Source organism: Lathamus discolor, chromosome 6, assembly GCF_037157495.1.
Source record: "Lathamus discolor isolate bLatDis1 chromosome 6, bLatDis1.hap1, whole genome shotgun sequence".
NCBI classification, from domain to species: domain Eukaryota; kingdom Metazoa; phylum Chordata; class Aves; order Psittaciformes; family Psittacidae; genus Lathamus; species Lathamus discolor.
Genome location: NC_088889.1, coordinates 9,981,762 through 9,998,692, shown reverse-complemented (window position 1 = coordinate 9,998,692; position 16,931 = coordinate 9,981,762). Strand labels below are relative to the sequence as shown.

The following is a 16,931-nucleotide window of genomic DNA, read 5'->3' as shown; positions in this document are numbered from 1 at the left end:
TTGTGGGGTCACTGTGAGAGCAAGCACATACAAGATCCCTTTGAAGTAAGCTCTGAGGATGGGTGAACTGCTGCTGGGAACCCTGGGCCCACGCAGGAGAACACAACCCTCTCTCCTGCCTCACCCTTCCACTCCCAAGTTTCACCTACTGTTTATAGCTCCTCCCTTCCTTCCCATTGCATTTAAAATCAAACTGCGAGAGTTCTTGATGTGGATTCACCTATTTTCTAGATACACACTAAATATCCAGGCAAAGAATATGGCGAGGTCACTGAGTGTAGCAGAGATGTAGCTTCAGAGGAGCATGGGTCCTGCAATTACTTAGTTGTGACACTGTGATGGGGTCACTGCGTGCTGCTACGGGAAGACTGCTACAGGGATTTTGGTTCATAGTTTGGAAAGAAGCTGTTGAGATCTCTCTCTCCACCACCCTGCTGAATGATGGTGGCAGTGTAGTTATCCTGGGAGGTGTGATTTAATTAGTCACAATTGCTTTGCTTGGGGGCTAGAGGTGTTGGATGAGTTGTGCAGACTTTTCTATTAGCAGTAGTATCTTCAGAAAAGCAAACCCTGGGTAGAAAGGGGCTTCAGTGCTGTCGTGTTCCTCCCACTCCTCCAAACATCACAGTAGGTAGAAAAGAAATTTCTCTTTGTTCTGCTGACTCAGTTGAGGTACTCTAATAGGCTGCAGGAAGCAGGGAGGGGACTGCCTAATGACTGGAACTAATGAAGGGGTGGGGCAGGAGAGCCTTGTCATAAAATCTCTATTCCTCCACCCCCAAGCTGCATGAGAAGTTCCTGCCTGCCGTACGACTCGGTATCTTTTAACATTGGACTTACATGCAACTGGGGCTGCAATGGGATCAAATTTAAGCTCAAATGAGGTAAGCAAAAGAAGCTGATAGCAAGCATAAAGTGGGTAAAATTGTTTGATATTCCAGTGAAGTTGATCACAGAGGAGAGCAAGCTGTTTGAGGTGTACAGACAATCCAAGGAAAGAGAGTTTGCTGTTCCTCAGATGGTTTTCCTAGTCTAGCCTTTTGCAGAATCTCATGGCATGTCTCCATTTTCAAGCTGTGATTTAGGACTAACAACATTACTTATAGTGCTTCCTTAAAGAAAAGCTGCATGTCAAGGAAATAAGAAGCTGGCACAGAGTTGTGATGGGTTTGGTGGTCAGTAAAGCACCTAATGTGTGTTGTCAACGAGCGTAGCTCTAAGTGTGGCTTTGAATGTGAGATGTTGAATGTCAGCCTAAAAGAAGAGTTTTAACATGTAGCTTAGTTTTCTTAACTTTGCCTTGTGTTGTTTTTCCTAGACTATTACGGGCACCTCAGCACCAGCGGTGAGAACGGTAGGTAGTAATTAGCTGGCCCTTCATTAAATGCTGTCCAGTGCTGAATGTAGATCACCAGAAGAAATGTTAGGAATTCAATGGCTCGGGGGAAAACTCTACTGCAGTATTTACTGAACACTGAAAAGCCAAGCTGCGATTTCAACCCTGTAGAGGAAATACTGCCTTGGCTTTCAGTAAACTTTAAACGCTCTGGCCTCTATTGGTGTCTGATGCTTGTGATGCTGTGAGCAGGTGTTGCACTTTGGTTTGATTTGTGCTTAGCCTACATTACTTTTTAATTCCTCCCTTTCTTTGTGTTTTGATTTCTTTTGCTTAAGCACCCATTTATCTTCTATGTTATTCCTTCATAAGAAGACTTCATTTAAATGGGTCTTTCAGTTGTTCTTAGTGTTCAAGTATTCTTTGTAGTCTTTGCGTTGTAACAGCCTGATGTAGAGCTTGCCATTCTCTGTGTAACGTGGTGTTTAAACTGCAACATCAGAGCAGGTGAAACTATGGGAGAAATGTGTTGTGTTCAGCCTCCTGACAAGCCTAATCTCATCGGGCTGGTAGGAGTGGGAGCAGTGCCCAAAAGTGTCCGAATGTGAAAAAAGACCAACCAAGTGTTTTGCAAAGGCTGAACTGAGGATGAATTCTTTGCACAGGCAAATGAAAACTCCCTGTCTGATTAGCACATTTTTGTGTTAACAGGTATTAGCATAAAGGAAAATATAGCCGTTAAATTGTGAGAATAACAGCAGTTGCCACAGGATGGGGCTGTCTTCAGACATTTGCAATGGGCTTGGGGCTGCCCATATCAGTTGCAACTCTCTGGACATCAGTATTTGGAAAGATAAGCTATTGTCCCTGCTGCAGTGATGAGGGGCTTCCTAGCCTGGTTTGTTCTGGGCTTTGGTTTCATGTGGAGGATTGCAGTGATACAGAGATTCTCCCAAATGGTGGCATGATCTGCTTCAGGGTTGTTTGTTGTTATTGATAACATCTAATACCTGGTTGTGCCTGAGAACCATTCTCTGTTCAAAGTGAAATACTGTGGTAAAGTTAAGCCTTTGCTACTTTCAAAAAGTAGCTTTTAAAATTATGTTTAGGCCTCTGTGCATAGTTTCACAGTCCTAAGGACGTATGCTAGTATCATTAAAATTGTTACTTTTTAGACCCATAAATCTAGCCTGTCTTTAGAGGATCAAGCTGTTTTTTTTTTATCCTTAGTGCTTTTTACATTCTTAGTAGGTCCCTAGGTGTGAGACATATATGGTTCAGTGGCTTTAGACTGTGCTTCTTGTCTTTAGGGTGTTTAGAGTGGCAGAACTGACCTGAATATAGTATATATAATTTAGAGCAGGACCCAGAGCCCCTTCTTTCTGCCCTGACTCTTCGAAGTTAGCCAAGGATAAACCTGGGAAGGACCTGAGCTTTTTTTCCCCCAACCATGGCAGTTGTTATTTGTTATGGTAAATAAATAAGCATAGTATATCTGAGTTGTTTTTTATTACTCTGGCTCACTTAAGGAAACAGCTTTCATTATCAGAGTCAGTTTCAGTGAAACCCGTGGGATGTGTGTGATTTCAACTTGAGTGGCGATTTAAATTAAATGGAATATGTAAAATATCTGTGGGGAAAACATTGGTAGTGCCCTTAAGATGACAGGCAAAAAAGCAACACTTTTTAGGTGATTCAAGATACTGTATTGTATCAAAATAATATAGATTAGCGTGGTCTTGAGAAAAAGCCATGTGAGCTGTGGAAATGCTTGACTTGTTTTCTCTTCTAAGATGTGGATTTATTCTAACATGCAAATCCAGCTGTGGAGCTGAAAACAGGAAGAGAAGAAAAATTACATGAAAATTGCAGTCTGAAGTCACACAAGTTTTACATAGCTCTTGGAAAGAAACAGGCCTTGAGTCACTGCTGCTCCATTTGGTTTTATTCTGGCACAACCCCAGTGACTTCCACTGACTTACTAAGACCCACCTATGGAATATTTTAAAATGGCTGAAATAAATACAAAACACACAGTACAAGCAAAAGTGTTTCTTATGCATTTGACCTTGCCTGAGGTGGCAGACATAGTAACCTAATGAAATACTGCCTGTCCTTGAGGCTCCAAAACTCTTTGAAGTTTAAAGGTGGCACATACCTGACCTAGGTAAGGAGCAAAACAATGATCCGTGCTTTAAAGTCCTGCCGTGCTTTCTTACAGGGCAAAGTGTTTTATTTGTTGGTTTTCATAGTACTTAAAGTAGTAGTGAGATTTCGATTCCTTTTTGAAGAGAAAGTTAAGGGAAGAGTTAACTGCTCCAAATAGATCTGACACACTGGTTTACTTTGATAACTGGCTTTTCTCTAGATGTACCTTGGGAATGTTGTATGTATTTCACTCTAGTCTCATCAAGAGAAAAAATAATCTATAAAAGACTTTTAAGCTTGGAATTGAGCAGTTTTAGAGCTCAGTTATGTAAGTCTTATTCACAGGGATGAGCACCCATGTATGTGAACACTTCTATTGACTTCCCTGGGACTAGATATGTAAGGATTGCACAAGCTTGCCACAAGACTTAATTGAACTTTTATCTGACGTAGGATAGGGTGACCAAGTCCTATGTTTGCAATCTTAGGTGTTTAGGAGGTTTTGACAGTGATTATTAAAATGCCTGGCTTGTGTTTCCGGCTCATGAGGTAACAATCATGTCTCAGACAAAATAAATACAGAAGCTGAAAGTCAAAGGGCTCATAATAACTGACCTAGGCTGCTGGCCTCAGAACTTACCCAGACTGATATGGTCATCATCACATAAAAGGGAAAGATGTGGAAGTCGCTGCCTATTACCAGCAGATTATCCAGTTTAAGATACACCCCTCAATAGTTCTTCTGTGTGATTAAGTGGCTGACAGCTAGACTTGACAAAGCATTCTGACACCTAAAAGTTAGGAACTAAAAGGTCTGACTTCCAAGTCTCAGGTAAGGGAACAGACTCTACAATCCTGAGTAAAGCACTGAATATGCTTGGAGAGTACGCTCAGAATATGCTGAGTAAAGCTCAATGTGCTTGGAGAGTTAGATAACAGCAGAATGGGAATTATAACAGCTGAGCAGGGAACTGCATAAATAGGTACATCTAACTAACAGAGACAACTGAGCACAGAAACACTCTCCTTAAATCCTATCTCTCTGTGCCACTTAGGGAGGCAGCGAGATACCACTATCCACTTGAGATGCACAAAATGAAAGTCTGAATGCTTGTTTCCAAAAAGCTGAGCAAAGGTTGTTTCTTTAAATATGGTGTCATGCCTAGTCATTGCAGCACTTCTCTGGGATGGAGAACTTAAAGTCCATTTTGTGTTCAAGGGATACAAGCCACATCCTTCCTAGGTAAAGATATGCTCCGCTTCTGATGAAACAGCACTGCTGAGGACAAAAGCATTTAGGATTTATTGGGTGGGAAAGCAGGGACCAAGCATAAATGTAGCAAACATGTCAGTAAATTTGGCAGGTTTAGACAAGCCTTAGCTGTTGGTGCCTGTGCCTAGGACTGCTTCTGTGTTTTACCCAGTTCTATTTAATACATAGAGAAAAGTAGCTCTGGCAGTTCAGCTGTATAGTCAGGTTGTGATTTCTTTTGGATGTTTTTAATCGGAACTGTTACTAAAAAATCATTACTTTTTCTTTCAAGGTGTGCCTGTCCAAGTTTTCATTTGTGGCCATGTTTGAGATAATGGGGCAGGTAGAGGTGTGATACACTCTTTAAGACAGCTGAAATGTCCCAAAGCTGAGAATTCAAGTGCTTGCAATCTGTGCACCCTTAAACTGTGCCCTGTGCTAGAGTCTGGACAGGTTAAGAACAACTGTGCCTGTATCAGTGACTGCTCCAACCTTCCTGTTGCTATCTCAGTTACCTTGATCTTCAGGCCCTTTGCCAGCCCAAAAGGCAGTGCAGGAGGATATGCCAGTTATTACTCAGACTGTTTCTTGGAGGCTGTTCTTCATCTTTGCTGATTTTTCAGACATGTTAAGGTTTTTGTGGGTGAGGACAAGGACCTGCTTCATTGTATTATGTTAGTGTTCAATGTCACGCCATCGCCCCAGTTGCTTAACACTTTGTCAAAGCATTGTGAAACACTTCAGGATATGTGCTACAGCTGGAAAGACAAATGGTTTGGGAAAATGTATAGCATGTATACATAGTAGACTGAAAGCTAAATACTATTCTTAAGCAAGTGTACATATGTTGGTTTTAAAAGGAAAGATGGTACGTATGAAACAGAGGAGATGTTAGTGTGGGAGAGGAAAGATGTCAACTAGTTACTCCAGGTGAAATGGGGAAAGAGTCAATTTATGGCCTTAGGAATATGAAGGCATATTAGTATGAGCCATGGAAATTATGAGGCATTAGGGAATTAATATCTCTGAGCTCAAGGTGACTGATATCTTGTCAAGTTGTGAGTTAATTCACAAGATCATCTCAGGAAAGAGTTTTGTAGCTTTCCGCTGGGGATCAGGGCTGAAGATAAGAGATGGATCAGAGTCTTCATGCAAAGTGTCTCGTCTCTGTCACCTGCCTTTTAGGATGTGTGTGTGAGTTGGTGCTGGTGCAGGAGCTTTTGCTGGTACGTGACAGTTGCTCAGCTCTCTTTGCTTACTCTGTGTTTTTGGTGTCCAGGAGTCTATTCTGTTGCAGGCAGTGGTGTGTAAGAGGTGAGGACACCCATGCATGTGCTGTAGGGGTGTTCATTGTGATAATGATGGGGTGGTGTTAGAAATAAGCTATCTTTATCGAATCAAATTCTCAGCACCTACTGTCAGCTCATATGTGGTTTTGAAATCTATTGCTTCTATTTCAGACCTGAACAGAGTTCTGCGCCAAAAATCTGTGTATTTTTTCCGACTTCTACAGCTGATTTGATAAATGATATTGGCTCAACCTTAAAAACCTTGTTTTATCTGCATCCTTAGAACTTTGAGGTTCCAGTAGTCTGTTACTATAGACTATAATATTAATCTCAATGTTGTATTTTTTTATTTCTTTTTTTATTTCTCTGAATTGTCATGCAGAGACCAGTATCTCCTTTCAACTTGCTCACTGTAAAAATACTAAGAGTGAGGAATGCCCGGAAGGCAGACTTGTGTGAGTATTTCTACTATTGTTGGGTGTTTCCTATAATTCTTTCAAGTAAAGAAAATATGGGGTCAGTGTTATTGTTCTTAAATTGTGTGGGAATAAGAAAGGTATCTTGCTGCAAGTCTACAAGAATTATTCTATGGTTATACTGTAAAGAGACTAACTCCAGCAAGGTGGTGCATTTGATCTCTTTCATATCTCACTCCGAGGGGTATTTCCTACCTTTGTGGCGTCAGGCTTAGCTGATCATCAGAGGGCTGCTCTTTAAATGATGAAAATTCTTGTACTTTTGAGTAGGAAACCTGAGTATTCCCTAAAGAATTTCTGGATAGAGGAAAGGAGAGCACTGGTGATGCAAAGGTAAAATCAGCAGTGGTAGGAAATCCTATAAGAACAGAAGTACAAGCAACATATTCTATTACTTCCACAAAATCTATAAATATGTAAGACGAGATGAGAAAATCCAGTATGTTGGGAAATTTAACCTAGAGAACAGAGCAATTTAAGTCAGAGAAAATGAAACAGAGCACTATTGTGAGAGTTTTGAAGTACTATGAGTGAGGGACAGTAAGGGAAAGCAAGAAAAGGATATCCAGAATAGAGGCTACAAGTGAAAAATTTCAAAGCCAGATCACAGAACCGATAATAAACAGTGAAAGAGCTCAAGACAGAAGAAATCTCTGCACTAAGGAAGTCTATAGCATCTGATGATATCTAGCTGTGGAAGCTCTGTAACGATTCACTTTGCCTCTGCAAACTAGTGGCATCGGCTTATTGAATGAGAGTATGAACACTAATTTGCAAGTAAAATCCTTGCTGAGAGAATGAGACTTGCAATAGGTGGAAAGAATGGTCTTTTCACTGTCCAGATGTGGCACTGACTCTGGGGACTGGTTTAATTCCTCGCACAGGGGAGACACTGGTTTAATTCTGAATTTTCCAGTTCATTGAGGAGCTTCTGTTCCACACATGTGGATCCTCAATAACCCACCTTCTGGGTGCACTGAGGCTTCTTCAGGTGCCTTACAAAATGCAATTATGCCACTGAGTCACTCCTATGGGGAAATTTGAATGATAAAATATCTGTTTAAAGAGGCTGGAAAAGCATGAAAGAAAAGGGTGAAATACAGACAAAGAGAATAAGAAAACTTACATCTAAAGACCACTAGAATAAAATGGATATATGTACGACAAAGAGGAAAAGTCTACAATATATTCCCCAAAATCTTGTTGAACATTGCTTAAAATATTTTTTTAAATAATTTTTTTTGTACATATAAAATTTCATACATCACGTCATATTTTCTAAGGAAAACAGCAGTAAATTTTAGTTAATCTGCTATGTATATTGAGTATTTTTTCTTAGTGTGATTGGTTAAGAGTAGAGGGAAAACTTATCTGAGGTTGGATTTGATGGTTTCTGGCAGCAGGGATGTGGTTGGAACATGTGGAAGTTGTGATTAACAATAGTATTTATGAATGAATGACTAGTATCAGGGAATAAATCTGCTACACTTACTTGTGGTATTCTGGGTTACTTCTGCATCTTCTGTAATGTAATACTATCGTGCTTATTTTTTTTCCCTTTTATTTTCCATCTTTAAAAATTCTGCTATGATTTACTGAATACCTTATTAACTGCTTATGTCTTCATATTTTTTACTCTAGAAATGACAGATGATCAAACTGCTTTGCTTTATGATATGTGTCATTTTGAAAAAGGCATTTGATGCATTAGAGAGAGAGAGCACCTTGTAAGATATAAAGTTCTGGGTTTCTTAGAGATTACAGACATTTTTATGTACAGAAGCACACATTTTGTGTGCTCATAGTTGCTTTCATGACTTTTTTTTTCTTTTTTTTTTTTTTTTTTTAACAAAATCCAAATGTCAGGCAGTCACTGCAATTGCATCTGCAAACCTGCATGCACAATTGTGTCTACATTTGTGTACTCCAGCAGGTTGCCTGTTTATGCTTCAACTCATTATGGCTGCTCTCCTCAGGAATATCTTGCTCTCAGTTATTCCTTAGCAGAGTGAATCATATGGTCTGTCTTCATGAAGCCTCTTGGCATATCTGCCACGTCATAGTGCTTTATTGCCTTCTGTTCTGGTCTCAGGAACAGATAAATAACATATCTTTAGCCCCTTGAGATGCCCCAATTCAGAATTTGGGCATCCCAAGGATTTGTTTAAAGTGTATCTGGCAGAGAGATTCGAAAACTTTTCAGCAGGAGTGTTTTCTGTTTTCTCAACAGAAAATTTGTTTTCTGAAGAAACCCAAATTATTGTGGAAAACCTGTTCATTTTTTATCTGCAGTTGGAAGGATATTTCAGGCAGTCTTTACCTTTTCTGAGTCATTGAAAGGACAAGTGTTTTGGTTAGTTTTCCTTGAAAACTCAGTATTTTTAACTATGTGGAAACATCCTTTTTCTACCTGTTTGTAATGTTAACAGTATGCTACTTTTTATAATTCTGAGTTAGCATTTATTTCCCCCACTCTAACTTTGCTGTGTTTCTGACTAAATCTTGGTGTGTTCTTTGTCAATGTTCGGATTTTTGTTTTTTATTTTATTTTCTCATTAGTGAAGTGTTTGTGCTTAGTTTATTGAAGTGAAGGTTTCCTCTTTGATCTCGCGTTCCGACTTACTTCTCTAGTAAAAAAAAATGAGAGTTTTTCCCTAAGGTTGTTCTGGAACAAGGTGATTTTAAATAATGTCAATAGATTTGGGTATAGGCCTGGAAATCCAGCCTGTATTTTGGACCCTGACTTTATTATGGAATCTTGGGCAAGTCATTCAAGTTTTCTCAGTGTGTTTAATTGCTTAATCCTTACATTACCACTGTGAAGTAATTCATCAGTGTGTCTCAAGACCTTTGAAAATGGAAGCTGTAGCATTAATTGCCATTAATCATTTACATTTTCATTTGCCTTCACTTGTGCTTCTGCTGAATATGTGATCTGTCATGCTCTTCTGATCAGGTTTGGCCAAGGCCACTTTCTGGAAATACTTTCTTTCCACACTCATTATCAATGTTTTGCTGACTGTTAACCCCACAATATGGCACAGCTTGGGAAAATATGGCTGATAGAAAAACCTAAATCTGTAGTTCTTACTAAAGAGGAAGAGGAAATACACAAAGAAAATTGTACTTAATATGATGTAATAACATTGTTACAGGTTTTTAGCACAATGCAGGGTTGAATGTGGCTTGAATTATTTGACCTCTTCTGACTCACAAGGTTGCTGTAAGAACCAGATGACTGGTTGTGCATTGCAAACGTGAAATAGGGAGATTGCATTATAGGTAGGAGAGAAAGGCCATCGGTGCCTGTATCAAGCTTCTGCAAGTCTCATGCCCTGGTGGTTCTCCCTGCAAACCCAAAATCGGGGGTCAGAATATGGAAGCATCTTATGTCTTTGGTGGCACTCCTGGCTTCCTTTTTCAGACAAGAGTCATGGCAGGATTTTTTCAGTCTACAGATAGAGTAGTAGGAAGGAAAAGGATGAATAGCAATTCCACTGCGGTGCTGAAACTGATTTTGCTTTCCAAAAGGACTGCTGAGAATGGCAGTACTTCTAAAACTTTGTCAAATATATGAATGAATATGAAATTGGCGCATTCTGATCTTTAACCATTTCAGCTTTGATGGGGGAACACTTTGATAAAGGCTTTCTGTAAGTTGAGGTATGAAATCTGGTAGAAATGTTAGAAAATAAGTAACAGCCCCTACCGTGTTACCTTTGTTTTATTAAGGTTAAATGTGCACAGTGCAATCGTTCTTTCTATGGATGTATTATCACTCTGCTCATCTTCTCATTATACAGTCACACTTTCAGACTGCTATGTGACACTGTGGCTGCCTACTGCCTCAACTGAGAAGGTTCGGACCAGAACCATCAGGAACAGCAAAAACCCTGTCTGGAATGAAGCTTTCTGCTATAAGATCGACCGCAGAATCAAGGTTGTGAAAGTCAATGGTTTTCATAATTTTCTGTGTGCAGATAGTCAATAGATAAAGCAAAACTACGATAGACTAATAAGTATACAGCTAGTTTCCAAACTCTGGAGGTGTTAAAGATTCCTCAGAAAAAAAAAGCATGTTGCTTACATCCTCCTCGGTATTGTTCTGTTCCAGCTCTTTGTTACTTAAACATCTACTATACTGAAGCAGTGAGAAACAATTAAATACCCTGCAGAATATGGCCTTATTATCCTATTCCCTATCTTGATACATAAAAGTGAAATCCAAGTTAAAGGTGACATAAAAATAGCAGTAAGGTCAATTAGTTCTAGCTATGGTGGAAAAGAAATCCTTTAAACATTCTTTATGTTCTACAACAGATGCAGAAACATGACCTTGAGGTCCTTTCCAACCCTAACCATTTTATGATTCTATGATTTAATACAGTTATTTATCACAAACTCATGAATGTTCTGCATGACCTGCTTGTCTTGTTTAATTTCCCCAGGCAGACAATCCTGCTTTGTGTATGTACAGTTATCAGTAATGTTGAAGTCTAATACTAGGAAATCTCTTTCTCTTTCTGCTTCTTCCTTCTCCTAAAACTAGAGGAGGGAGAAAGACCTAGGCTTGAGATTTCCTGCTTTATGAAACTCTTAGTTATAGAAATAACTCCATGATATTGTTAATGTCTTTGTGCAGAATGTGCTGGAGCTGAAGGTCTGTGATGAAGACACGGTCACCAGGGATGATGAGCTCTGCACAATTCTCTTCGATATAGATAAACTCACTGTAGGACGTACTGTTCGAGTAAAGTTTCAGCTGAATCCACAGGTGAGTGGTCGAATTGCTGAGAACAAAGCAAATTCTTTCCTTTCATCTAAATATATCCTTTTTACAGTGTTTTGTATTAGGAAAAATCTACTTAGATGGATTTTGCTGAAATTACAAGAAAAAAATTTAAATCCTTACATAAGGGCTCCCTGCTGGTTTTTGTTACGAAAAATCTCCACACTAAAAATCTAGGATGGGAGCAGCTAGAAATAAATACCTGGTGCCTTAATTCTGAATATTTCTGGCTCGTTTGTTGGCTCTTGGTGTAAGTTCTGAATTTTCAGTCTCTTTCAACTGTAATAATATTAAAGCATCTAGTTCTTTTTGTGTTGTGAATTTTAATCTGAATATGGCTGTTTTAGCAGAATAGCAGTTCCTATGTTTCCATGCTCATGTGGCATTTAGACCTCCAAAAACTGGTTTTAGCAACGGCTTTTTCAGCACCTTAAAATTTGGTATCTTTGGTTGGCATAGTTGTTTGGGTTTTTGTTGATGCTGTGGTTTTGTTGATTATTTTTGTCCAAATTATTCTTATGCTCTGGGAATTTTCCTAAGTGTTATTCTAAATAAATATTTTACAAATTATATGTAATTGGTACAATGAAAGCTATGAAGAAAAATAAGTAATACAGATTTCTTTCATTTTTCCTTCTCTTCAGGCACGTGAGGAGCTGGAGGTGGAGTTCACATTGCAGAACACGTGAGTAGAGTCCCAAATTCTAAATAAACTATTGTATTTAATATAGAAATAGTCTGAGAACCTGGTTGATATGTGACAGTGCTTCTCAAATCTATGGTCTCTGAAAGCAGTATCTAAATGTTTTCATTTATGTCTAGTAAGCTGGGATTTCAGGACACACATTTTAAAGATTTCAAATATCTGAGAATGTCATCTTTGCCCTGTTTGACTGCTACCTCCTGGCCACCAACTTCGTCCTGTTCTCTTTGTCATTGAATTCATACACAAGGAAGTATGATGACAATTACAATATTCAAGAAGTTTTGACCCATAAAAGAAGGAGCGTCAAGCCTAGATGTCAGTAGACAAGACAAAGTGTGCCTATCACAACAGGGTCACAACACCAGTAATGGCACTGGGGAAGGCAGCTCCAGCTGACATCCCAAATGGCTTGTCTAAGATCTTCGTTTGTTTGCAAGTTAGAGGATGCTTTATGGAATTGGTACATAGAATTGCACTCTTGATAATCTTGTCTCTTGATGAGGGAGGTCTCGGTAGGTTGTCTGGCTTGGATGTTGTGCTAGAGTGGGTTTGCATATGGGGTCAGTGACTGGAATTTGTCTTCGGGCATGTGTGTGCTGGCTCTGCCAAACTCTTCTATCGGACCTTGTAGCCAATTGCTTTTCCTGGAGACATAGTTTAAGTCAGAAATTCAGCAATTTCTGCAGTTTCCGTCTTAGTAGGAATTCTACTGGTTGGAAGATGATGGGTGGGGGACCGTACAAATAAAAAGGATCCTTGGCAGTCCCAAGGAAGAGATTTTAACATAATTGCAGTCATGGTTCAGTTGCTACAGCAAGAACACATCTGATCTGCTTTTTTCATTCATGGTGTGGTACCTGGGTGACCAATGTAATAGTTGTGTCCTGAAAAACCCCACATGCAAAGGCAAGAAATGGCTGCATCCTAAGCTAGGGAATAGGTTTGTGAGGTCACATCAGGACTGAGAAAAGGAAAGATGCTTCTCTAGGAAAATGGGCTTCTTGTTGGAAGGCAGATAAATATTTCCCCTACAATCCCTTATTTGCATTTCTTGCACATGTGTGGAGGTCATTGCTGTTCTGCCCATCAATCAAGTTTGGAATAAAGATGTAACCGCATCTGAACTGATGAAATATTGTGATCTTGAAAGGATATTGAGAGTTTCCCCCCCCGCCTCTCAACATAGAAAAGAGTGATGATGAAAGTAGTTGATGGAAGCATTTGTGCACTAGAATTGGAGACAATGGGGATTGCAATTACCAGTGATATACTAAAGAGCCCTGAAAAGTTCTGAAAGACTGAACTGAAGTAGTTGAGATGGGTCACCAGAAAGCTATGAACCAAACTGACCTCTCCTCTGCTGAACAAGCTCAGCAGGTTTTGGCAAGGTTTTTTGGCATTGCTGCATGGGAGAAGTGTTGACAGAGATTAGAGGTAATTTTCAAAGAGGGAGAGCCAACCGTAGTGTTAACAAGAAGTAAAGCTAACCGTGAGGTACACTTTCTACAAATCTGATATTGTGATGGGAGCAATGAAAATATACTTTTTTGGAGGTAAATACGGCAGTTTGTCTCTGAAATTAGTAATCATTCCCATCAGCACATTTTGACTGACACTATCTGAAGTGGTTTTTCACTCCTTTTCTGTCTTCATTCCAGACTTTATCAACTGCAAAATTTACCGTATTAGCCTGTTCTTTCTTTCCAGCATTTCAGATAAACAATATCACATATGAAGTGTGAGCCCAGCCCCAGAAAATTTTCTGGGTTGCACCTACAGTAGTGGTTTTGTGACTTACTTTTGTCTGCCCATTGATGTCACTGCAAGAATTGGGTTTTGTGTTACTTTTATCAAAGAACATTGTGAAAATTCTCTCACAATACCCTGGTGGGCTGTATGAAATTGGTTCATGCGTTCATTCCCATTATCTTTTATTTAAAATGGAAGAAAGCCTTCATTTTGATAGTTTTGTTTCCACAATTGCAAAACCCCCTCTCGTTTTGCCTCAGTCTTGTACCACTCCTGCAGTACCTGCAAATGCTCATCTTTCTGCCACTGCACATGGCAGGCGTTGAAAGCCAGATGTTTGATCCTAACAACACAGAGAGGAAGGCATGTTCCTTCCTCCAAGTGCCTTTTCACCAGCAACCAAGCCAAGTGATTGCAAACGCCTGCCCAATATTTTATGGGCCCATAACATGAGCCCAGCTGGCATGAGAGCTGCTGCCCTCGAGCAGCAGTGACAGAAAAGGTAAGGTCATTGTACACAGGTTGTTGATCTGAGTACTTTAGTGCTTTCTGTGTAATTTTCTGATGATCATCAATGGTAATGTGGGCTTTCTTCCTTGTGTTTCCACTGGTAGGGTCCAGAACCAGCATGAGCCTCCACGAGTTGCTACAGAGACAGGATCCCGCTTGACCAGGTGGCTTCGCTCACTCAATATCCCCCTCCCCTCTGACTTCTACTGAAGCCCACATCTGATGTTGAGGGGCCCCAAAGAGACTTCTACTGAATTAAAAGGTACTTTGAGTTTCCAAGGAGAGGTCTGAGGGCACCAGGGTATTTGCTGGGTCTGCTGATCTTCTTTTTGGCCTCTTTCAGATGTTCCAAGTTGAGGAATTGCATCTAAAACATCCCTTAGAAGAATGAAGGACTACCCTAACACAACTTTTCATCTCGCCTCCCCCTCCCTTTTCTTGTATTTCAAATGTGAAATATGATGCTTAAAACAAAGCCCACTTATTACAAATAAATGTAAATAGGTGTACAAGAAGTTGTATAGAAATTAAATATTAAAATATGCCAAAAGCATAATTTTTAGAAAATAAAAGTCTTTTTTTCTTTCTATAGTTCTGCTGTGTTATTTTGAGAAATTTCCCCACCAGCAGATCGCACTATCCATTTGGTTTAGGCATGGTTGAGTCTCCACCCATTGGGGACCAAATGTAATGTTCACATTTGTGTTTGTTGCCAGAAGCCACAGGGCCTCAGAGAGTACTGAAGGCAAAAGTTTAATGTTGAGAAAGATGATCCCTCATGCAGAGTAGTCTACCATAAATGTGACCTGTGATCTAAGAATCCATGTAACTGTAACGTCCCCTACAATATTGCTTATATTGTTGTAAGTCAAGCACGATCAGAAAAAGAGGAGGTAACAGTTTAATGAATACCAGGTGATGAGAAGTGATCCCCTGACTCACAAAGTCTGCTGCAGTCTTAGGCACCCCTTCAATAGACTTAGTGAAGAAAGACGCCCAGGATCTCTGTTCCTGGCTTCTCTAACCACAGGCTATAATATGCTCCCAATTCTCACAGTAAAACTGAGGTCTGCATTAAAAAAGGCCACAAATCACAGACTGTGATGAAGGATAGGATAGGAATGTTAGTATGCGTAATAAGGGCTGTCTAATAACAGGTTGGTTGTTAGGGAAATTACCAGCCAAGTCCTGAGAAGTGGATGTTCTGTGTGCCAAAGATAGGTAAAATACAGAGGTCCCTGCCAACCTGAAGAGCAAGAGCTCTTTTGCACCCAGCTTAGTTGTGTTTCTAGCCATAGCTAATTTCAAAGCTTCAGAACAAGGTCAGTGCTTTTGCTCTTAATAAAGCATCCTCCTTATGCTATAACCAGCAGAAGCCTTGAAATTCCAGATATAAGTGTCTCAAGTGCCATGTGGAGAGTAACCAAAAAGAGACAGCATCTGGGTTTCCTTACAGTGGTGACCACAGACGGCCAAAAGGAACATCTCAGCCATTGGTGCTTAATGCCTCTGTTGTCCTGGTTCTTGCCAGGAGCCTTCCAAGCCGTTCTGTCCAACTGGGTCAGTTCCTCCTGTTAGAAGGTCATGCCCTGGACCTCTTAAGTGTCAGAACTTTATACTTTGCTGATACCAATACATCAAATAATAACACACTCTACTGGGTATTTACCTCCATCAAGAGACATTTCTTGTCTTTCCGTCTTCATTTTACCAGGCTATGCAGGCTGCTATCTTTTAATATTCACCACTCTGTTTCTGTGCTTTCCTAAATTTTTAATGAAGTATCTGAGGACAGTGGCACCGTCTGTCTTGTAACATTGCAACTATTTGACTACAAAATAGCAACGAAGTGCAAACTTTTTGTCTGAAACAAAACTTGAATGGTATTTAAGCACATTTCTTTGCGTGTTTGTTTTGTTTGTTTGCTTTCTTTTACTTGAAAGGTTTTCCTGAGTGTTTTGCACTGTATTTAGCCAATCCATATCTTTTTCTTACAGGAAAATATTGATTTGTAAATGAAAATTTAAATTGTTTTTGAGCTTTGAAGTTTTTGGAGAATCCTTTGTCATGAGAAATTTTATAAAGCTATTTTAACGTGTGTTTGTACTGAAATCTAACAGAGGTGATAAACCTTCCCTTAAAATTGATGACAGTGTCATTCATCTGATTTTAAAGGAAGGGTATTGCCTCATTTCAGCTGAGACGAAACATGTATCTCAACTATGTAACTATATGCAGCTACAGAGTCTATAATCCATAGCTTGTAAGGTCTGAATAAACAGCTCATACTACCTGCAGCAGGTTGAGGAGCTGCTTCTCAATCCTTATAATTTTATGTATGTATGTACTCCCTTTGGACTAATCTGTTTTGGGTTTGTTTTTTTTTTTTTTTTTTGGAGGTACTGTATGAATTTACATCTGCATTTCAATAAAATAGTATGGTATAAGATATCCTTAATGAGAGATTGCCTGATTTTTTTTCTGAGGGGAAAAATACTTAAGGATATAAAAATTGGTGTCTGCAGTGTATGAACCCATATCTGTCCCTAGATGGATAAGTGGAAAAACTTTTATGTATACATGTATAAAACTATGTAATAATCAAAACAATCAAGATGGATGTAACAGCCTCCAGCTCTCCTCAAACTCAGTATGTCACATATCAGAATACTCTAT

The 16,931-nt window shown here is 39.5% G+C and overlaps 1 protein-coding gene across 1 annotated transcript in view; it reads left to right on the top strand.

The window, feature by feature from the left end:
* Window positions 1-819: 819 nt before the first annotated feature.
* The window catches only part of LOC136017750 (cytosolic phospholipase A2 epsilon-like), a 31,905-nt gene continuing 15,793 nt past the window's right edge, over window positions 820-16,931 (top strand). The window contains exons 1-6 of the mRNA XM_065686304.1: window positions 820-884; window positions 1,319-1,354; window positions 6,408-6,480; window positions 10,305-10,441; window positions 11,144-11,275; window positions 11,935-11,975. Of these exons, the coding sequence (XP_065542376.1) occupies window positions 858-884; window positions 1,319-1,354; window positions 6,408-6,480; window positions 10,305-10,441; window positions 11,144-11,275; window positions 11,935-11,975 (446 nt within the window). The 5' untranslated portion in view covers window positions 820-857. The remainder of the gene's footprint in view (window positions 885-1,318; window positions 1,355-6,407; window positions 6,481-10,304; window positions 10,442-11,143; window positions 11,276-11,934; window positions 11,976-16,931) is intronic.